The sequence below is a fragment of the Pipra filicauda genome, unplaced genomic scaffold (genome assembly GCF_003945595.2).
Source record: "Pipra filicauda isolate LSUMZ 115617 unplaced genomic scaffold, ASM394559v2 scaffold73_size2923735_pilon, whole genome shotgun sequence".
NCBI classification, from domain to species: Eukaryota; Metazoa; Chordata; class Aves; order Passeriformes; family Pipridae; genus Pipra; species Pipra filicauda.
This window is the reverse complement of record NW_024104909.1, coordinates 316,654-337,592: the sequence shown is the minus strand read 5'-3', so window position 1 is coordinate 337,592 and position 20,939 is coordinate 316,654. Positions and strand designations below refer to the sequence as shown.

The following is a 20,939-nucleotide window of genomic DNA, read 5'->3' as shown; positions in this document are numbered from 1 at the left end:
TGGGCACAGCGTCCTCATCCCCTACGGCCTCGCAGCCGGCAGAGAACAGAGACCTTTGTGTGCACACACAGCTGCCGGGGGGGGGAGAAGAAGGAGCTCTGGATCTGAGCCTGCTGAGCCTTCTGGGCCCGGCTGTGCCATCACCCATGCTTGGGGTCTCACCCATGCTTGGGGTCTCACCCATGCTTGGGGTCTCACCCGGGTCTCACCCATGCTTGGTAGAGCCTGGGTGTCACCCATGCCCGGTGGAGCCCAGGCCTCTTTCCCTGCTTTCACTCGGGCTGTGAAACGCCAGCAGGAGCCGGCAGCATCTGACACATCCCCCTCGCTGCTCAGCCCCGCTGCTGCGGCCTCCCACGCGCCGCAGGGCCGAACCTCCGCTGAGGAGCGTTCCGAGGCGCCTGGTGACGGAGGTGGGAGAGAGACGCGCTTGGCACGAATTATCCTCCTCCCTAGAGAAAAGCTGCTGCCTCAGTGTGGGCGGTGTGTCAGGACAGGCGGTGTGTCAGGGTGCTGTGTCAGTGTGGGTGCTGTGCCAGGGTGCTGTGCCAGCATGGTGTGTCAGGGTGGTTGCTGTGTCAGAGTGCTGTGTCTGGGTGCTGTGTTATGGTGGGTGCTGTGTTATGGTGGGTGCTGTGTCAGGGCAGTGTGTCAGTTTGTACACTCGCCTTGCCTGCAGTGTCACCTGCTGTGTCAGGGCAGTGTGTCAGTTTGCACACCCACATTGCCTGCCTGGCCACTGTGCAAGTGCTGTGTGTGGGCGCTGTGTCGGGGTGCTGTGTTATGGTGGGTGCTGCGTTTATGGTGGGTGCCCTGTCAGGGTGCTGTGTCGGGGTGCTGTGTTATGGTGGGTGCTGTGTCAGGGTGGGCACCGTGTCACTGCAGTCGCTGCGGTTTCAGAGCCTTTTTTCCCGACCTATGACAATATTTCCCCTGCTGGGGGACGAGAGCAGCCCTGGAAGGGCGCAGACCCCTGCCCCAGAGCACCGGGCAGGGTTTCCCAGCCCTGGCTGCCCGAGCGTGTTGCAGGGGGTGCGGCATGGCCGGGCACGGTGGTGCCTGGCAGTTCCCGGCTCACAGGGCCGAACTGCCCCGGCCCCGGCCCCGCCGGGGGCTCTGAGGGTCTCGTAGGGGGCTCTGAGGGACCCGGGGCTCTGAAGATCCCCCGGCGGCTCAGACAGTGCCCTCACGCTCCGACCCCGCCGCCTCTGCCGAGCCCCGCGCATGCGCAGCCATAGCGCCGCCACAGGCGCGGCGCTGCCGCGCACGCGCGGTCCCTCCCTGCCGCGGCCGTGCGCAGGCGCCGCGCGTGGGCCAAGATGGCGGCCGTGAGCGCGTCGCGGTGGGTCGGGGCGGCCGCGGGGCGCGGGGCGGGGAACGCGCGGCCGCCGCTGCTGCTGCTGCTCCGCGGGCTCCGCGTCCCGCCCGCCCGCGCCCCGCGCCGCCTCCTGCTGCTCCGAGCTGGGCTCTGCGCCGCGGGTGAGCGGGGCGGCAGGACAGGGACGGGGGGCGGCGGCGGGGCGCGGGTCCTTCTCCCGGCCGTGTCCCTCCTCTTGCCCGGCCCGGCCCTCACCGCGGCCCCTCTGTCTCCCCTCCCGCAGGGACGAAACGTGCTGCCGCCGCCGCCGCCTTCCACAGCAGCGGGGCCCGCACCAAGGAGGACTATTACCAGGTGCTGGGGGTGCCCCGCACCGCCACCCAGAAGGAGATCAAGAAGGCCTATTACCAGGTGCGTCCGGCCGGGGCTGCGCGGGGACAGGGACAGAACTGCCTCGCTGCCTGTCCGGTGTGGCAGAGAGCAAATCCTCCCTTGAGATCCCCGCTGGAGACAAGGGGAGGGAGCAGTGGAGCAGCTCAGCACATGGCACTGGGGATCTCTTCCAAAGTGTAGTCTGCCTGTGGTGTCACCTCATGTCTCCTTCCAGAAAGATCTAGGCTTGCTGGGAGGATCAGGAGCAGCTCCTGTGGTTCCTTATATTGGGTTGATAATGGAAAATGAAGGGATTTAGTTCCCTGAAATAGAGATAGTGTATGCCGAGCTCTGCCCAATGTGTTTTTCCTGGCATGTGAGATACACTGAAGTAAATAACTCCTTGCTTGTCTCTAATGGTTTGTTTTTGTTGTTTAGTTGGCAAAGAAATACCACCCTGACACAAACAAGGATGACCCCAAAGCGAAGGAGAAGTTCTCTCAGCTGGCAGAAGCCTATGAGGTAACAGCAGGATTTCATCGTGATGAAGAGGAGGAAAGGCTGGAGGGTAGATGAGGGGAAACATTTCCTGTAAAACCGTGGCTGTTTTTTGATGCAGTTCAGGCTGGAGCACCTCTGTCCCAACGGTGTCTCCAGGAAATTACTTGGCCCAAGTATCTGATTTAGGTGCTTTGGGCTCTTTCAGTTTGTGCTCTTCCTTAGGGGTAAGTCACTGGCATGGATGCAGCAGTCACTTCCATGGGATCGTTGTCAGCTTAAAATAAATAATCAAATAAAAAACCTGTCAGTAGGTGTTTGAGACAGAGGAACCTTCACTGTGCTTCCCCAGCCCTGTTTTTTTTTAACCCCAGCACTGTTACCAGCTTTCACCTGATATATTAATGACTGATTACGTAATAAGCAAGTTATTCTTACTTATTATAAATCAGTAAGATTGTCATTTTCCTGATTTTGAGCCAAGAGAGGAAGAAGCAGCTTGTGGTGCTGAGAGCTCAGCGAGCCCTCCCGATGGCAGGAGAGTCTGATAAGCCTGGGCTCGTGGGGGCAGTGCCAGAGCCAGGGATTCTCCAGGGCACTGGGGATCCGTACCATGCCCAGATGGCCCTGTTCTGTCCCCCCCAGGTGCTGAGTGACGAGGTGAAGCGGAAGCAGTACGATGCCTACGGCACGGCGAGCTTCGAGGCCGGCGCTGCCGGGGCCGGCGCCGGCACGGGGCGGCAGTACTGGAGCGGCGGCCCCTCCATTGATCCCGAGGAGCTTTTCCGGAAGATCTTTGGGGAGTTTTCGGGATCTCCTTTCGGCGATTTTCAGAGTGTCTTTGACCAGCCACAGGAGGTAGGAGGTGCCTTTGTTTAGAAGTGGAATTAAAAACTCAGAAGCTGGGGAGGGATGCACTGGTCTGTCACAGAGCACTCTGGGAGCAAGAGCTTCAGCAGAGAGTTATTTCTGGGAATGTCAGTCTGTGAGTATCCCATGGCATGGGGTGTGGTGGAGAGTCAAATTTTTGATAAGCTGCATCTCCAGACAGAGTTGTTTTTTCTGGACTTGAGCTACTTCCTCTGGTGTTTACTGACACCAGTCGGTGCTGCCCAACAGTTCCATCGCTGTAGAGGCATCTTTGCTGCTGTGGGTTGATTTGCATATGCCTGCTGTGATCTGTAATGCTAAAACCCACAAAACACCTTGTAACTGTAAACCAGGCCTTCCGGCGATAGGTTTGGCTGCTTAATTGGTTTAATTTTGCAACTTAATTAGTTTAACTTTGCAGTGGAGCCCATAACAGAACGTGTCTTGTTCTCTGTGCTGCAGCTGAATGCTCCTTTAAGTGTCGTCATTTCACGTGCTGTCTTCAAATACCAAGTGTTTCTGGTACTTCTGGCTTTACTAAAAGTGACTTTTTTACTATAAAGAGAATGTCCTCTTATGTGCAGTCATCTTTGCTGATGACTTCACTTGGCAAAGAAAAAGTTAATTGGGGAAGAGCAGCCACTGCCATTGGGATGGAAACCCTTCAGCCTCACTTGTTGCTGCATTCCCATGAAACAAAACCTTTAGAAACAAAAAAAGGGTTTTCCTGAGAGCAGGAAAACACTCGACTTCTATTTTTACTTCTTTCTTTTCTGTTTTTAAATCTTGTTGCTGCTACACAGCATTTTCTTAAAAATTCTCATTGCTGCCACACAACCTGATGCTTATCAGCCTGGGGTAACCATCATTCCTATAATGTCTGTGATCCTTTTGCACCCCTTTTTATTTATTTGAGATAGATTATTGATTCTTCAGATTAGATGCACAGTCATTCAGAAGGGTTTGCCTATCTGTTTCTTCCTCCCGCTCTATTACCTGGATCTGTTTTCAGCATTGCTTGGTATTTGGCCTAAACCAATCTGTTTAAGACCCTATCACACATCAGTCACAGATCAATATCCATGTTTCCTATGCAGTATATCATGGAACTGACATTCACCCAAGCTGCAAAAGGTGTTAACAAGGAGATTGTGGTGAACATCCAAGACTCCTGTGAGCGGTGCAATGGCAAAGGGCACGAACCGGGCACCAAAGTGCAGCGCTGTCACTACTGCAACGGCACAGGCATGGTAAGTGCTTTGTAGGACACCAGTTCTGCTGTGCTTTTCCTTGTTGGGGCAGATCAGTTCAGTCCGTGGTGAAAAATTCTCACCCCGGTCAACAGCTGATCTCGGGTAAAGCCGAGTTAATGTCAGCTTGATGCTAATCGGCCCTAGGAGGATTGTCTTAGTGTTAAAGAAGTGCTGTGCTCAGCTGAAAGCACAGGCCTTCAGGATGGATTCTCTGCTATTGTACAAACCATATTCGTGCCACGTAACGGCTCTGAAATTCCTTGGACATTAAATGGGATCCTTTGACTTGGGGGTGGAGGAAGGTAATGATAGCCCCAGGGTAACCATGAAGTAAGGAGATGCAGGTAATGATGGAGCTGCCAGGCTTTGAGTTTCCATGCATCTGATTCCTCACGTGCTACGGTCTGGAGGGCTGCTCTCACAGTTCACTCCAGAGCTTAGTCTCCGTAACGTTTTCCTGGACACTGGCAGTAATTCATGCAAGTGGATTGTCCTTGGATTCCTCAGAACACAGATGTCTGTAGCACTGTAAGGAGCTTTGTTCCTTCTTGTGCGTTAAAGGCTGGAGATGGAAGGTGTTGTGTTTCCCTTCCCCTTGTTTGCAGTAGTGATGGTGTTCAGTGGAATTCGGAATGTGCTGGCAAGAGAACCTCATCCAGCTTCTCCCAAGCAGCATCCTCTTAGGATTTCAGAGCCAGCTTTCTGCTCCAGCCCTTGCTAAAGGATATTACTGTCCTTACAGGCTGTGTGTGCGCGATTAGAACTCCAACGTGCTGGGTGAAAAGTACCACCGTGGTGCTCAGTGCTTGTACAACCTGTTTCCCTCCCCAGGAGACGATAAACACGGGCCCCTTCGTGATGAGATCGACGTGCCGGCGCTGCGGCGGCCGGGGCTCCATCATAACCACGCCCTGCGTCGTGTGCCGGGGAACGGGGCAAACCAAGCAGAAGAAGACAGTGATGGTTCCTGTGCCAGCTGGTCAGTGTTGTACTCGTGTGCTGCTCTCTGTTAAATGAATGTAGTTATTTCCTGCCACTTGGCCAACAGGTACGAACGGGAGAGCAGCGAAAGGAGTTTTGCTGCAGAGAAGTTTGTCTTTCAAACAAAGCAGGTCAATGGAACGGGCTAATGATGAGATGAACCTTCTGGCCATGGATAGAAATGTTTGCTTTGCCCTTCCTGAGCTTTGGTTCTTGTCTGGATCCTCCTAGGCAGGCTTTGAAGAGTGAAACTCTCCAAAGGTTTTGTTACCATGGGTCTTCCATTTGTCCTTGATAAAGCGTGGGGAGAGGGTGGGAATCCTGAAAGCCTTGGCTTGGCTCAGAAGGGTGTGCTGATGGCCTTCCTCACCAGAGAGGATGAGAGTGGTGGGACTGAAGACTTCTTTGAGACCACCCTGGGTGAGCAGCCTGGAGTTTTCCTGCAGCTCGTGGAGGCTGCTGTGTTCTTTAATTTGATGTATTTCCCCAAAGAATTCTGTAGGGATTGAATCAATGAGCCTGCTTGGGGCACAGTGATCACCTCAGAGGTATAAATACCTTCTTCCTTGGGCCACAGCTCCTGTAGAGTGTCACTGTGATGCCTGCTGGGAGATCTTATGCCTTATGTGCTGCAGTGGTGGGCAGCTCTTGGGTTTGGCAGGGTTGTAGATACACATGTAACACATGGATTAACACATGGATTATAACCCAAGGTAACATTCCCTCTTGTTCCAATCGCAGGAGTTGAGGATGGGCAGACAGTTCGGATGCCTGTGGGGAAGAAGGAAATTTTCATTACGTTCAGGGTATGTATTGTAAGTTGTATGTGTGGAAGTTGTTTTTACCCTTCTCAACTGCCTGGGAAGTGGCTGCAGAATGGGCAGAGGAGGAAGAGTGAGTGATCCTTTGGAATATCTGATGTAACACGATCCATGTGAACTTTCTGAGACAGCAGGAGATTTGCATTGTAACAAGGGGGGTCACTTTGAATCTGCTCATGAAGAATCCAGCTGCTTGTTCCAGGACCAGGCCCTTAGGGTAGTATGAATAAAAATGCAGAGTAGGTTCTTCATGCCTCGAGTTTTTGACTTGGAAATGTGAAGGAGCTGCCTGCAGGCAGGGATGAGAGTGCTGAGGAGGGCTGTGGGAATGCCTGCAGCAGGCTGGCTGGTCGAGTGTCCTCCTGCAGATCCACCTTCAGGGCTGCTTTGCACCTGTGCTGTAGCTGGGCCTCTTCTCCTTGCAGAATCCTGTCACACACATCTCTGTCAAGGAGAAAATTTTTTTCAACACTTCTTTTGTGGTGCAGGAGGATTTAATTCTTTTCCAGCTTGTGAGACCACTGCAGAGGTGCTTCCCTCCCTCTTCCCTTCTGGCTTTCTCCTGTTCAGGATACGGGACAAGGCAGTGTCTGTCTCTGCAGAACCATATTGACACAGATAATTTAATAGCAGCATTAGGGGAGGGAGGTGCTGAGGCAGGAAGCAGGGATCCTCCTAAGCTTTTGGCTAATTATGGTTGTGTCAAGATCTGTGTTTTTCTAAAAGACCAAATATTAACTCATAGTTCTTAGATGAGCAGTTTGTGGATGGTATAAAGGGTCAGGCTGGTGTATTTTCTTCTGAGACCCTTCAGAGCAGTTTACCGGGAGAACTTCGTGGTGGTGTGCTCACTTCACCTTGGAACTTCCCTGCCTTTTAGGTTCAGAAAAGTTCTGTGTTCAGAAGGAATGGAGCAGATATCCATTCGGAGCTCCCGATCTCAGTAGCACAGGCTGTGCTGGGAGGCACAGCCCGATGTCAAGGCTTGTACGAGACAATCAACATCACAGTAAGTACCATTACATTGGGCATGAATTGATGGGGCAAAGGTGGGGAAAATCTCTGAAGTCTGCCAGCATCGTGTTTTAGATTCCTTCAGGATTGAGCCTCGGGTAGCTTGTGACCTGCTGTGTCACTGTGAAGGGGCAGGGAAAGGAAGGGATTGCTGGACAAATCCCATCCAAGGGCTACAGGCTGTGCCAGGTTCTTTACTCATTCCTTCAAAAGCTTTTCCATCATTACTGACACAGCTTCAGCATGTGTCCTGGGTGTACCAGAGCTCTCCCATCCTACTTTGAAGCTTGCTGGTGAAGTAGATAATTTTTATAGACACCTAGAGTAATAAATGTGATATCTGTGTTCATAGATACCCCCTGGTATTCAGCCAGACCAGAGAATTCGAATGAGTGGGAAAGGCATTCCCAAGGTCAACAGTTATGGCTACGGAGACCACTACATCCACATAAAGATAAAAGTCCCTCAGTAAGTACAGCTAAAGCAAGTTTCTGCAAAATCTTAAACTTCTTGCAAAAAGACATTCAGAATTTGTGAAAATTTTTATTCCTTATGGCTCTTCTCAAGCACTTCAAGATATTTTGTGATTTTCACTGCAGTGGAGTGAAATGCAGTGGATCCTGTCTCTCCTCTTCCACTGTGTGGTTATTATTTATAGATGGCTCAGTGCAGGGATTCCTGGTGTATTCCAGGTGTGTTCACCTTGTAATTCCAGCACCTGCCTCTCGTGGGTGCTGCTGGAGAGGTTTCAGGAGGGCTGTAGGTAGAGCTGGCCCCGAGGACAGCCCTAACCATGCCCTGTGTTGGGCCCACAGGAGGCTGACGGATCGCCAGCGAGCCTTAATGATGAGCTACGCGGAGGACGAGACGGACGTGGATGGCACAGTGAACGGGGTCACAAACACAACGTCAGGTGAGCGGGGGGAACTCCTGCTCCTTCCTCCTGGAGCTGGTGTGGGGGTGCAGAGCGCTTCCTGAGGGTTCCTGGGGAGGAAGGTGAGCCAGGGTCACCTGGAGGTGGTGTGGCAGCACTGCCTGCCGAGCGTGGTATTTTGGATATGGTTGTAGTGTGGTGTTAACAGGCTGTAGCACAAAGCAGGGAGGCAGCCTCTTCCCAGGAAGCTTTGCTCCAGTACTTGTCAAATCTGTGTGTGAACAGAGGGCAGGGACTGAGGTACTCAGGGTCCTGACAAGCTGTGGTGATGAATGCCTCCTGCTCCCTGGCTCCCTGTGCCAGGACTCTTCTTAGAGGGGTAGGAAAAGACAAGATCCTTCAGGCCAGTTTTCCATGCGAGTCCATCTGCTGTGCTTCTGACTCTGCAGCAGGATGTTTCTCCTGGAATGCTGCTGGGAAGTTCTGCTGTCAGGCTGTGCCTTGGGCACGTGGGGGAACCTGGGGTAGGAGTGTCCATTGGTGCAGAGTGTTGGCTCTGTCAGTAGACAGTGTCCACCGTGATGGAGGAGCAGAGTCAGCTGGGAGCATTGTGAAGCTGTTCTTCCAACTGCAGATGGAGAACAGATTCAGCAATTGTTTTAAGTTTCTGGGGTGAGGTACCTGGCAAAGACAGCAGCTAAAGGCAAAACACATGGTGAAATAATAAGGAAGGAGCTTTGTCTTTCAGTACTGGAAAACAGTTTTTCCTTGCTTAATTGGAACAATGAACTTTTTAAAGCCATTTGGATTCCTTTATTGGCTTGAAAGCAAACAGAGCATTTAAGACTAGGCAAAGGTAGGAGCCTTTTCAGAGCTGCTCAGCGATCCCAGGAACTCAGGTCTGCTGTACTACATGCCAAAGGCTCAGGAATATAGACTCAGGAATATGGGATACTGGAAGGCAGCATCTGCCAAATATTTCCCAGTGTTCTGTTTTATAGTGCTTTCCTAGTATAGAAGTTATGTCTTTCCCATGTTACAGTCACCCATGGGGGGAAGGGGAGAGCGCTCTGAGCACTGAACTTCCATTCCAGCTTTTTAAAGGCATTTGTGTGTCAAAGGGAAAAAATCACTCTCCAAACTAATTTTTTTAAAAAGCAAACTTTCCAGTTTTCACCACGATGAAGCAGCCAGGTGGATTAAAACAACCCCCAGTAGGTTGCAGTGTAGAGACAGGCTGTTGCTGAAGGTGTGTCCTTGCTCCAGGCAGCAGCAGTGCAATGCCCCGGGTGTTCAGAGGCGTGTCCTGCCTCGGGATTTCATTCCATTGCATCAGTCTGAGCCCGGCACTCAGCCCTGGGAGGATGGGGAATGCTGGACTTCGTGTTCTCTGTGTGCAGAAAAAGCTTTAGGAGGATTTTGGGGTCTTGTTATTGATGGATTTACTGTAGAAAAAGCAGATTAGCAAAGAGATCTCCTTTGTTCTTGCTGTAGCCGCTTCTGGAGGGACAAACAACTTTTCAGGACCTCTATATACAGGACAATTATAAGATTCCTTATCTGGACACTTGGTCTGAAATACTTGGTAGTCTTTTTAATTCTACTTCGAGTTCATTTTCTCCTTGATACTGTTTGTCTGAGCACTGCTTGCAATGACACAAATCAGGCTCCTGGTATGGTTTTGCACTGCTTTGCAAGGACACAACCTTGAAACAGGACGAGCTTGTTCCACAGACCACCAGGACAGCTTTTTTAACCCTGTAAAGCCCTGGCTGGCTGTGATCACTTTTTAGTGGCAGACTCTCAATTCTAAGTGCTTGCTTCCAAAGCCTGTGGGGACTTCCCTCATCAGCTGGAGGGCTGGGGAGAGGGGAAGGGAATGGTGGAATCTGAGCCCATGGTTGGCTTTTCTGGGATCTCTCCAGTGCCAAGTGGTTGTGGGTATCTTACTGCCATGTGAGGATGCAGCACAACCAGCTGCCTTTGCTTGACCATTCCCTGTCTAAAATAACCCTCTGGTACTGGTGGGAGATGTCTCTGACTGCGGCCCTTTGCTGTTTGTGTCCAGGTGGCAGGGCCAAGGCTAGCGCTGCTACAGGCGGGGATAGGCCTGAGGCTGAGGAGAACAAGGAGGGATTCCTTTCCAAACTTAAGAAAATGTTTACCTCCTGACACCCCATCTGAGGTAGGAGGCCTGTTGTGTTTCACTGTTGTCTTTCCCCCACACTGAGCACTTCTTGGGAGCACAAAAAGGTTGCTTCTCACTTAGCCTCAGGCCTTCCAGCCGCGGGTGTGCAAAACCCTAGCTGTGCCCTGGGACCTGGAGCAACAAGCCAGGGATTAAACTGCATTGTTGCTGCAGCCAAAAGCTGCACAGATGCTGGGTGCATCCTTGGGGAGGTGGCTGGGCCTCCCCTGCAGCTCTGCTCCCGTGTCCACCCAGTAGTTGTGCCTGGTTCCGAGGAGCACAGAGGTGGTTCCCGTTAGCTGGTCCCACTGAGACCGGGTTCTGCCACGCAAAGCCCAGCCCTGCCAGAGGCACAGGGTGCCAGCACACTGGGGTGGACTCGCCCCTGCCACGGGCTTACAGCACCAGGGAGGAGTCAGCCTTTGTCACAGAGCACAGCAAAGCCTTGCCACACACCAGACCAGAGTATAATTCATGTGCCTTCAGTGAGTGTGGCTGCTCTGAGGGAGCACTGGGACTTAGAATCATCTACAGCAGACATGGTGTCTTGGATTCCAGGGGCTCAGCTTTGCGTCTTTGTAGGCTTCAAAGCTGTCTGTTTGGCGTGGCTGACGGTGTGACGGCAGGTTGGGAGGGGAGGTGCTCCTGAAGTGGGCTGTGTGCCAACTCAGCCAGGAAATCTAAACTTTCCTCTCATTTCAACCGCAGGGAAACGTTCTACTGGGAACTAGGAGCCAGCAGCAGCAGGTCATCTGTGCAGTTGGGGGTGAATCTTTCTGGCAGCAGGCTCTGGAGAGCACAGGATGTCAGTTGGCAGCACAGCAAGAATCTCAGCTGGAGAGGCCACAGACCACCGAGGCACCAACACCCATCGTGATACAACCCCCCCACCACCATCCAAGGAACTGGCAGTGAAGGAAAATGCCAGCTTTGCAGAGATGGGGCTCTCTGGAGGCTGCTCCACAGCCCTACTGCTGCTGGAAGCTTATTGGGTAAAAATTAAAGTTGAAGTATTATTTAGAATCCAAACCAGAAGAAATGTGAAATGTGAAATAAACTGTCCTTCCAGCACAGAGCAGAGCAGTTAGGGTGGAGTTAGGGTGCTCTATGGAGCCCAAGTCTCCACCTGCTGCTCACTCAGGTGCCCTTTGCAATGCCAGGTGTGCTTGGTGAACTCACCACTGCTCACCTTCTCCCAGGAGACCTGGTGGGTCAGGGAGGTTTAACCCTGTCTTCACGACAGCCCTGCTGCCCTGCACAGCTCCGAGTGGAATCTCCCTGGGCCTTGTCCAAGCCCACGTGCCCTGGCTCCTTCACAGCCGGGGGCTTTCTCAGCCCTGCTGATTGCCTGCACAGAGCAGTGGTGGCATCTGCACTTTGCCTCAGGTTTAACCCCCAAAAAACTGAAGTTACCACACAACTGCTGTCGCTTCTGAACGGGTACAAGTTGATCACAAGCCCTTTGCCAGTTGGGGACAAAATCTTTTTATTACCTTAGTGCAACACCCGTAGCATAAAGGATTGGTCAGAGCATCGTTGTTTTACATGTGTGAGAGTGCAAGTGAGGTGGATCACTCCTTCCAGGTGCAGCTGAGCTCTTGCAGTGAGTATCCCATGGTTACTGTGTTAGTGATACCATGCAGGTACCATCAGCCCACGTACTAATAACCAGTTAAACAGGGACATGTTGTAGTCTTGCCCTTCTTAATTTGCTGAAATAAAGCACGCGTTGCCTCCTGATTAAACTGTCTGTAAAGTGATTCTGTATCCATGTAAATAAGATGGACTTCATAAAGATATTTAACATGTGCTGTGCCTTGCTGCCTCGTCTACTCTTCCACCTGGTCTGTCACCTGCCTTCCCTGCCCCAGTAATAGGAATGAAGGTCTCTGGGACAAAGAGGGACAGGGGTTGGGTGGCTTGAGCATCTCTTGGGGCTGGGATTGATTTTAAGCACAGGAAAAGCTGCCAAATCCAAGCAGTACCTTAAGCATATAAGGGTGAGGGGGAAGGGGCTTTTCTACTGAGTCTTGGACAGTCTTGAAAGACTTCAGTTTTACTCATGGGAACAGCGACTGAAATTAGCTCCATGATCCTAAAGTGATGGAAATTACCTCCAGGAGCCCAAGGGTCAGGCCCAGAGCTGTATGACTTGAGGAATCAGGCTCAGCTTTTGTGTTACATGCATAGGAATTGACTGCACAGTCCCTGGTTGCAGGGCTCTGTCTCTCTGCTGGTTCACCTGCAGTGCCTGAATCAGGTCCATGGAGAAATCATTATGTTTTCAGCTTGCTTAGGAGCCTGCAGCAACACTGGCCATGGGTACCTGCTGTGAACCTGTCCTAGGGTACCTGCCTTGGGGCCCAGGGATACACACCTTCAGCCCACCAAGTGCTGCCCTATGCTCAGAGCTGCCTGGGAAAGGGCATGATCCTGTGAAAATGAGCCACCACCAGCCTAAAAACACCCAGCATGACTAAAGAAACACCTCCCTGAGGACAGTGTGCAAAGGTAGCACTTCTCCCACCCGTCTACCTGTGCTGTGCGGCCCTTCCTCCTGTTCTGGTTGCCTAAACAGTCTCAACCAAGCTGCAGGAGCACACGCATGGACCAGCACATGGACCAAGCTCTCCCCAGCTGGGGCAGGATCAGCCTCTCCCTGGGGCACTACTGGGAAGGCAGCGGTGCTCAGGGCACCTCAGCCAGTTTCCCCTACCTGGCACAGAAGCTGAGGAGGAAGAGCAGGGAGGGGAAGGCTCAGAAGGCAGCCTTGTTGTCTGCCACCCACTGCTGGAAGGTGCGGGCCTTGGGGTTGAGCTTCATGGTCAGGGCCACATTTCGGTCGGGCTTCAGGGCATAGAAACGGAACATGGCAGCCAACTCCTTGGCCCCGGGGAAGTCACGCTTCTCGTACTCCTCTGGGGAGATCTGCCAAGAGAATTGTGGAAAAAGCTCTTTCATAGCCTGCTGGGGCTTTCCCTCAGCCCCTGTGGGGAAGCTGAGGGCTCAGTTAGAGCAGCCTGTCACAGCATTGCCACCGGTGAGGAGGGTTCTGCAAGGCACTTCTGCTGGGGTTGAGCAAAGGAAGCAGCCCTGCCTGGCAGGGAACAGCCCTCCCAGCCTAGAGCCAGCACCCAGCTCTGGCACACAGCTGGCCTGGGCATGGAACTGACTCTTCCCTGAGGCAGAAGCCTGGAGCAACTACAAGGGAACCCTTACCTGAACCAGGGCACAAGCTGTGGCTAAGGATGTCTTAGTTTAACAAGATTACAACTCAGAAATTAAGAAATTTCAGGTGGAAGTGTGGAAAAGGAAAAAAAAATCTGAATAAACAACAAATGGTGCAATCAAAAACTTTCAGAAGAAACAAAGTCCCAGTTCCCCAGGTGGAGGGGGAGAAACCAGTGGCAACCTGGGCATGGCTGTGCTTCTTTGTCCCTGGGTGAGGGGGCAGAGCCTGCAGAGAGCATCAGAGGTGCTTTGTTTCTGCTGAAATGCACTTGGTTCTCAAAGCAGAGAGCCACCACACCCCTTGTCCATTGTACTGGCTGCCTGAGGCACAGCCCAAATGCAAACAAACAGTGAAAAGAAGTTATGCAGGGGCAGGGAATGGCCAGAAGTGCTGTAAGGGTGACACAGCACTTGAGCTAGGAGTGTTGTATCGGTGACACAGCAAGGCCCTGGGGGAAGCTGTGCTGAAGGGAAGGGCATGTAGCAGAGACCTGTTCTATAGGTGCCCATCCCTGGTTCCTCTGGAGACCTCCAGCTTCAGTTATCCCTTGGAGCCAGGCACGGGCCTGCCTGGGCACACCTGTGTGCTCCACGAGCATGAGTTGTCCCAGTGACAATGCCAACAGGGCAGTTTCGGTGCCAGGCTGTGCTCCAGCTGCATGCAGGGGCAGCAGGATTAACCCCGGGCACCAGTGCTGGGCTGTACCAAGCCCATCCACTGAGCTGTGAGTCCTACCTTGCTGGCTGCCACAGTCTTGCCCGTCTGCTGGGAGAGGACGGCGGCGTACTCTGCCTCGGTGAGCTTGCCGGTGCTGAGCCCCATCACTTGGCCGATGTACTCCCCCGGGGACTTCAGCAGGGAAACCACAACAGGCCCAACGTCCTCCACGGCCATCCCGTCCATCGGGGTGTCCCCCGTGGGCAGCTCTGTATGGAGAGATTGATCCCAGCTGCAGTGCAGCCCAGCTCTGAGGAGGTACAGCCGGAGTTTTCCGCACTCAGCCTCTGAACACAGGGTGAGGAAGGGATGAGAGCACCCATCAGTATGGTAAGGACTGAGCTATGAGGCCGTGACAGCCAGAGCAGCACCGTGACTCACCTGGATCTGCAGCCTCCCCACCTCCACCATCCCAAATGCAGGCACTTGGGGTGTCCAGAGCCACCGCAGGATCTGCAGAGCAGCCCTTGGCACCACAAACAGGCCCAGGATGTCACTGATTTCTTGCAGGCCACCAAACAGGTCTGAAGGACCATAATGCAGCAGCAACTTGCTGTGGTCAAGCCTCTTTACCCCATCAGCCCACAGCCCTGGTGGTTCCTCCACCCCTCAGCCCCTGCATAGTGGGAGCAGACGAGAACACTGTCACAGGACAGTGACCCACAGCTCCTGCTTACCCAGGACAAAGGTGTCTCCCTGAGGGGCCTTCTGTGGCTTGAAGATGGAGAGGAAGTTCTCAAAGTAGAATGCCAGCCGGACTGACGTCATGGGAACCTGAATTTCGTGGAAATACTCCTCCACCTCCCCTTTGCCATCAAAGTGCAGCACCTCCAGCTGGCCCCCTGTCAGCTTGTGCACGTTCTCCAGGCCACTGAACACAACGTGCTGCAGCCCAAGGCGCTTCGAGAGGTCGGCCACTCGCTTTCCCTGAGCAAAGGAAGAAGGTGGCCATTAAGAGGGGAACAGGACATTTGGGGGGGCTCTCATCATCCTCACACCCCCCTTCCCCTTTGCAGCGCTGGGCAGAAGGGCAGGATCCAACTCACACCAGCTGAGCACCTTGAGCCCTCAGATGGGACCTGGGCTCAGCACACCAATGAACCCAGTGAGTTATCCAGGTGGAGCTGAGTCCTCTCCTTACACCATCCCACTTCAGAAAGACCACACATCCTCCACCTTTGGTGCTCACTGCTCCACCAAGCACACAAATACCAACCCAAAATATCTGCCTGGCCAACATACCTGCCCCAACATATCTTATCTTGCCATCTAGGTGTGGCAATCCTGCCATCCTGGGAAAACTGTCCTGAGGTGAGCACTGCCCTTGGGATCTCTGATACTACAAGATTTTGGCCCCAAAGCTGCAAGCGCAGAGAACTACAGGACTGCAGACAGCAACAGACCCAGATCTGCCCGAGGCAGGCTCTGAGGAGCCAAGTGTTCACACTCCTGCTAGTCCAACTCCTGGGCAGTGCTTTCTGCCACATATTTAACAACTCCCTGAAGACACCACATCTTGCAGCCAAGTGATTGCGAGGGAACAGGGAACAAGTTCTGGCTTTGTGAGAACTGGAACCTGGTGTTCGTGAGGCCTCAGGGCTCTCCTGGACTCAAACCATCGGGGCTGCCATGGCTACTCCAAGAGCTGTCCCATGCTCCCTACCCCGATGCCACACGGCTGTCCCTCGATCCCCGCTCCCCGACCATTCCACGTGTGGTCCCAGTTAATGCCAGCACAGGTACCTGCTCGATTTCCTTCTCTTTGCTGCAGTGCTCCCAGAAGTTGGTGACAACGAAGGCTCCGTAGGCACCCGCCAAGGCCTGTTCCAGCGATGGCTCATCGTCCTGATCCGCCTTCACCACCTCGGCTCCCCTCCGCTTCAGCTCCTCCGCCGCCTTCTTCCTGGGGCTCCGCGTCACCGCCCGCACCCTGAAGGTCCCATCGTCCAGCAGCGCCCGGGCCACGCTGCCACCCTGCGCCCCTGCGGGTGCAGCCGGTCAGGGCCTCCCCGGGGCTCCGGGGTGCGCTGGGGCCGCGGGACGGAGCCCCCGGGCCGAGCTCTCCGCCCGCTCCCCGCGATGCCGCTCGGCCGGGCGGGCACTTCTCACCCTCCGGGCCCCATCGGCGCCTCAGCCCCTCGCCCCCCTCGGGCCTCCCCCGTCGCACTCACCGGTCGCCCCGAACACCACGATCAGCTTCTTGCCGGCCATGAGGCAGCGCGGGCGGTCCGGGGGCTCTGACAGGGCGAGAAGCAACACGGCCGCGGCTCAGCCCCCGGCCAGGTCCCGCTCGGGAGGGTGTCCCCGGGCACGGGAGGGTGTCCCCGGGCACGGGAGGGTGTCCCCGGGCACGGGAGGGAGGGAGCGGGGCGGCTGCGGGGCCATCGCCTGTCCCGGGGCACCGAGCGCGGATCCCTCACACGGATCCTCACCTCGGCTCCGCTCCAATCGGCTCCAATCGGCTCCTCCCGGCGCAGTTCGGCTCGGCTCGGGGCTAATCGGCTCGGCCCGGCTACGTTCGTTCTCTCTTCGGCGCGGCCCGATTATATTCGGCTCCGTTCGGCTCTGCTCGACTCCACCCGACTCCGCACGCACACCTGGGCGGGGCTCCGATGTCCATCCCCCGCCCGGCCCCGCCCACCGCCGGGACAGCCGGCAGGGGGCTCCGAGCTCGAGCGCATCCCATCCCACCCCACCCCATCCCACCCCATCCCATCCCATCCCACCCCATCCCATCCCATCCCACCCCACCCCATCCCATCCCAATCCCATCCACCCCACCCCCATCCATCCCATCCATCCCATCCATCCCATCCCATCCATCCCATCCATCCCATCCCATCCCATCCCATCCCATCCCACCCCATCCCATCCATCCTATCCCATCCATCCCATCCCATCCCATCCCACCCCATCCCATCCATCCTATCCCATCCATCCTATCCCATCCCATCCCCATCCCAGCCAATCCCATCCAACCCACATCCCGTCCCAATCCCACCCCACCCCGTCGCATCCACCCTCACCCGACCATACCCCCCAACCCCACACCCATCCCATCCATCCCTCCCATCCATCCCACCCATCCACATCCAATCCCTCCAGCCCAGCCCCATCCCCTCCCCCATCCCCAATCCAGTCCTGTCACCCGTCCCGCCCATCCCATCCCCACCCCCAACATGCCCACCCATCCCATCCCATCCCAGGCCATCCCCAGCCCATCCCATCCCATCCCATTCAATCCCATCCCATCCCATCCATCCCATCCATCCCATCCCATCCAATCCCATCCCATCCATCCCATCCCATCCCACCCCATCCCATCCCATCCCATCCATCCCATCCATCCCATCCATCCCATCCCCCATCCCATCCCATCCATCCCTCCCTCATCCCTTCCTCATCCCATCCCTTCCTCATCCCATCCCACCCCACCCCACCCCCATCCCAGTCCCAGCTGCTTGCTCTCTCCCTAGGAAACCCACTTAAAAACCCGGGACAAACCCCGCGTAACCCACTGGGAGATGGCTGGGGTTGTGTCCCTTCCACCCCGGGGACCCCCTGAGTCTCACAGACTCCTGTGCTGCCCTAGCAGGAGGGGTGGCGGGGCCTCTGAAAATGTACTTTCCGTATTTTCTTGGTGTGGAAAACTGGCTGTTCTCCAGGAGCATCCCGCTGCTCCCTCCGGAGCTGGCACTGTTCCTTATCCCCAGGCAGGTGACTGTGTTGGGCTGAGCTGGGGGTGGTTCCCAAGCACTCTCTTACCAAGCAACTTCATGAGTCAACAAGCAGAGTCAGCTCTAGGGCTTTTCTCACCTCCCCTGTGAGCTCCCCTGTGAGCTCTGTGTCACCTCTGTAGCTCTGTAGCTCCCCTGTAGCTCCTCCCTCAGATCCCCCGTCACCTCTCCAGCTTCCAGAGGGGCTGCAGTCAAACCCTTCCAACTGGGAACGCCACATGTTGAGCTTAGTAAATGCATTGGGAAATTTGGGGTTGAATTAAGTAAACAGCCTGGAAAATGCATGCAGCACGTATTACACACAGTGGCAAAGAAATCATTCGGATGTGTGGGGCTTCTGCACAGTCATTTTGGCTGGGAGGGATCTTTAGCTACAGAATATTGAGAAGGGGATGACTGGTGGGACTTCCCAGGTGCCAGATCCTCTTGAAACCAGCCTTCTGATACCGGAAATTACCAACAGACCTAAAACTTCCCAGAGGAAAGGTTTTAACCCCTTACTGGGCACAGCCCCGGGACTGGCGGAGAGCAAGGCTTGTGCCAGAGTAATCCTTGGAAGACACGTGGTCCAGCGTGGTGGCTGGAGATCCAAATTTCTGCTTGTCCCCACCTTTCCTCCCCCCAAAACGGTCAACTTGACCATTTCTGCCTCCTCCTTCACCTGCAGCTGGAGGAAAGTCTCCAGCTGCCCCTCAGCTCCTCTGTCAGCCCCTCAAGGCCCTGCTCAGTCCCTCACGGCTCAGCCACTCACGGCCCCTTGGGCCCCTCGTGGCCCCTCTCAGCTTGGCCCTTTTTGGGCCCTCCAGCCCCTCTCTGCCCCTCTCAGCCCCTCATGGCCCCTTTGGCTCCTCATGGTCCCACTCAGCCCTGCCTGGCCCGTCACGGCTTGGGCCCCTCTTTCCAAATTCAGTCTCCCCTTATACACTAACAAAATCACATCCTCCTGCTCTTCAGTCTGCCTGCATTTAATACAACATCCTATTACTCTATAGGCAGAGCAACACCTTTTGAGTGGTTTCTTATCCTCCTTTTCTAATGCTAGCACTATTGGATCTCTAGGTACATGCATAATACATTCCTTCCACAAACCAGGACTATTCTGCAAATCAAAACATAAATCAGCACAGAGAGCTTTGGTCTGTTTTCCTTCCCTCCTACAAAATGGCATTAGTTGCAGAATGTACTATAATTTACAGTTCCATTAACAGGCCACTTTTCGAGGTCATTAAGCTTATACATCAGCCACCAAGAATTACAATATTCAACCAGTTGGTTTTGCATCAGGGCACTGCCCCCCAGTTTTTACCTGTTCCTTAAAATACAACCTGCAGGGGAGCTTTTGGGGGTCTCTTCTCTTGGGAATTGTGAAGATAGACCCCCTCCCATGTTTAACACCTCAGGCAAAACCACCTTTCCCATCTTTAGCACCTTTCCCAACATTTCTCAACCTTTCTCAATGCTGAGATTTCATGGGTGTTCCGTAAACAACACAAAATCTTGCCCGAACCCGCAAATTTTAGTCTGTTTTTCTAACAAATGCACATCCTCCCGAACTTGTCCATCATCCATTGTCTATTTCACCGACTAAATCTCTTCTCAACTGTTTCTCCTCACTGCTGCATGGGCTCCTTTTTTCAAGCAATAGAACTTGTTGGGTAACAGGCCCAGTCCTGTTTGATATTTTTATTGGGGGTCTGCATGAGGGGATTGAGTCTTCCATGAGCAAATTGGCAGAGGACACCAAGCTGGCTTGCAGTGTGGATGTGCTGGAGGGTAGGAAGGCTGTGCAGAGGGACCTGGACAGGCTGGACCTCTGGGCCGAGCCCGTGGGCATGAGGTTCAAGAGTGCCTTTGGGGCCTTTGGGGCCTCTGGCCACAAGAACCCCCTGCAGCTCCAGGCCGGGGGCAGAGGAGCTGCAAAGGGTCCCCGTGGGAGAGGCCCTGGGGGTGCTGGTGGACAGAGGCTGAACCTGAGCCAGCGGGTGCCCGGGTGGGCAAGAAGGCCAAGGGCAGGCTGGCCTGGATCAGAAAGAGTGTGGCAGCAGGAGCAGGGCAGTGATGCTTCTGCTGGACTGGGCACTGGTGAGGCCACCCCTGGAGTGCTGTGTCCAGCTCTGGGCCCCTCAATTCAGGGAGAACCTTGAGGGGCTGGAGTGGGTGGAGAGCAGGGCAATGGAGCTGGGCAAGGGTCTGCAGTGCATGGCCTGTGAGGAGCAGCTGAGGGAGCTGGGCTTCTCCAACCTGGAGAAGAGGAGGCTCGGGGCTGACCTTCTCCCTGTCCACAGCTTCCTGACAGGAAGCTGGAGCCAGGTGGGGGTCAGCCTCTTCTCCGAGGCAATAGGCCATAGGACAAGAGGACATGAGGACCTGCCTGTCAGGGCATGTTTGTCAGGGACAGGAGCAGGACTTTTGAACATAAACAGAGATTAGGTATTGAAATGGGCTGCCCAGGGAGGAAGCAAACAATAGTCCTTCCACCAAGGAAAGAAAGCCCTTAGCCTCGGCCTCTCACGTGCAGTTTGTGGGGCCACTCTTGGCTCTACATGCACAGCCAGAGCTTTCCATTGTAGCTCCTGCTGTCTGGGCAGAATCATCATCTGCATTCAATTTTGGGAGTCAGACTGGCAAGTTCAGCACAGGACTCCTGCAAGGGAATGACTGCCCTTCCACCCAGGGCAGAAAGCCCTTACGCTCAGTCTCTCATGTGCAGTGTGTGGGCCACTCTTGGCACTGCATGGACACACAGAGCTTCCTGTACTGGCACCTCTTGTCTGGGAGGAATCTTCGTCCGTATGGAATTTTGGGACTTGGACTGCCAATTCCAGCACAGGGCTCCTGCAAGAGAATGACTGCATTTCCACCCTGGAAAGAAAGCCCTTACCCTCTGTGTCTCATGTGCAGTTGTTGGGCCAGCCTGGGCACTCCATGGGCAGCAAGAGCTTTCTGCTGTGGCATCTTCTGTCTGGGAGGAATCTTCCTCTGCATGCAATTATGGGAGTCGGACTGCCAGTTCCAGAGCATTGTTCCTGCAAGCGAATGATGGTGTTTCCAGCCAGGAAAGAAA

The 20,939-nt window shown here is 54.5% G+C and overlaps 2 protein-coding genes across 3 annotated transcripts; one reads left to right on the top strand and one right to left on the bottom strand.

The window, feature by feature from the left end:
- Positions 1–238: 238 nt before the first annotated feature.
- On the top strand, positions 239–11,998 carry DNAJA3 (DnaJ heat shock protein family (Hsp40) member A3). The gene is made up of 13 exons (XM_027732746.1): positions 239–483; positions 1,250–1,479; positions 1,602–1,729; positions 2,129–2,212; positions 2,834–3,046; positions 4,156–4,308; positions 5,143–5,290; positions 6,034–6,098; positions 6,994–7,122; positions 7,480–7,595; positions 7,943–8,040; positions 10,070–10,186; positions 10,898–11,998. Exons 1-12 carry the CDS (start codon positions 239–241, stop codon positions 10,171–10,173), a joined length of 1,713 nt encoding a protein of 570 aa, XP_027588547.1. The 3' UTR covers positions 10,174–10,186; positions 10,898–11,998.
- On the bottom strand, positions 2,119–16,689 carry NMRAL1 (NmrA like redox sensor 1). Of its 2 annotated transcripts, none has more exons than XM_039389575.1 (6): positions 16,310–16,497; positions 15,882–16,120; positions 14,816–15,065; positions 14,157–14,347; positions 12,906–13,117; positions 2,119–2,465 (listed from the first exon to the last, which is right to left on the bottom strand). In XM_039389575.1, exons 1-5 carry the CDS (start codon positions 16,347–16,349, stop codon positions 12,947–12,949), a joined length of 891 nt encoding a protein of 296 aa, XP_039245509.1. In that variant the 5' UTR covers positions 16,350–16,497; the 3' UTR covers positions 2,119–2,465; positions 12,906–12,946. The 2 variants fall into 2 exon arrangements, with proteins under 2 accessions (XP_039245509.1, XP_027588576.1); XM_027732775.2 differs by lacking the exon at positions 2,119–2,465 and adding an exon at positions 16,571–16,689 and having other exon boundaries at positions 11,651–13,117; positions 16,310–16,375.
- Between the last annotated feature and the right edge of the window lie 4,250 nt (positions 16,690–20,939).

Bases quoted from the DNA above. Each gene is read 5' to 3' on its own strand.
- NMRAL1 (XM_027732775.2), bottom strand. From the start codon at position 16,349: ATGGCCGGCAAGAAGCTGATCGTGGTGTTCGGGGCGACCG. The intron at 15,066-15,881 runs GTACCTGTGCTG...TCCTTTGCTCAG, and splicing joins AAGAGAAGGAAATCGAGCAG to GGAAAGCGAGTGGCCGACCT. The intron at 13,118-14,156 runs GTAGGACTCACA...TTCTCTTGGCAG, and splicing joins AGACTGTGGCAGCCAGCAAG to ATCTCCCCAGAGGAGTACGA.
- DNAJA3 (XM_027732746.1), top strand. From the start codon at position 239: ATGCCCGGTGGAGCCCAGGCCTCTTTCCCTGCTTTCACTCGGGCTGTG. The intron at 3,047-4,155 runs GTAGGAGGTGCC...TTTCCTATGCAG, and splicing joins TCTTTGACCAGCCACAGGAG to TATATCATGGAACTGACATT. The intron at 4,309-5,142 runs GTAAGTGCTTTG...TTCCCTCCCCAG, and splicing joins ACTGCAACGGCACAGGCATG to GAGACGATAAACACGGGCCC.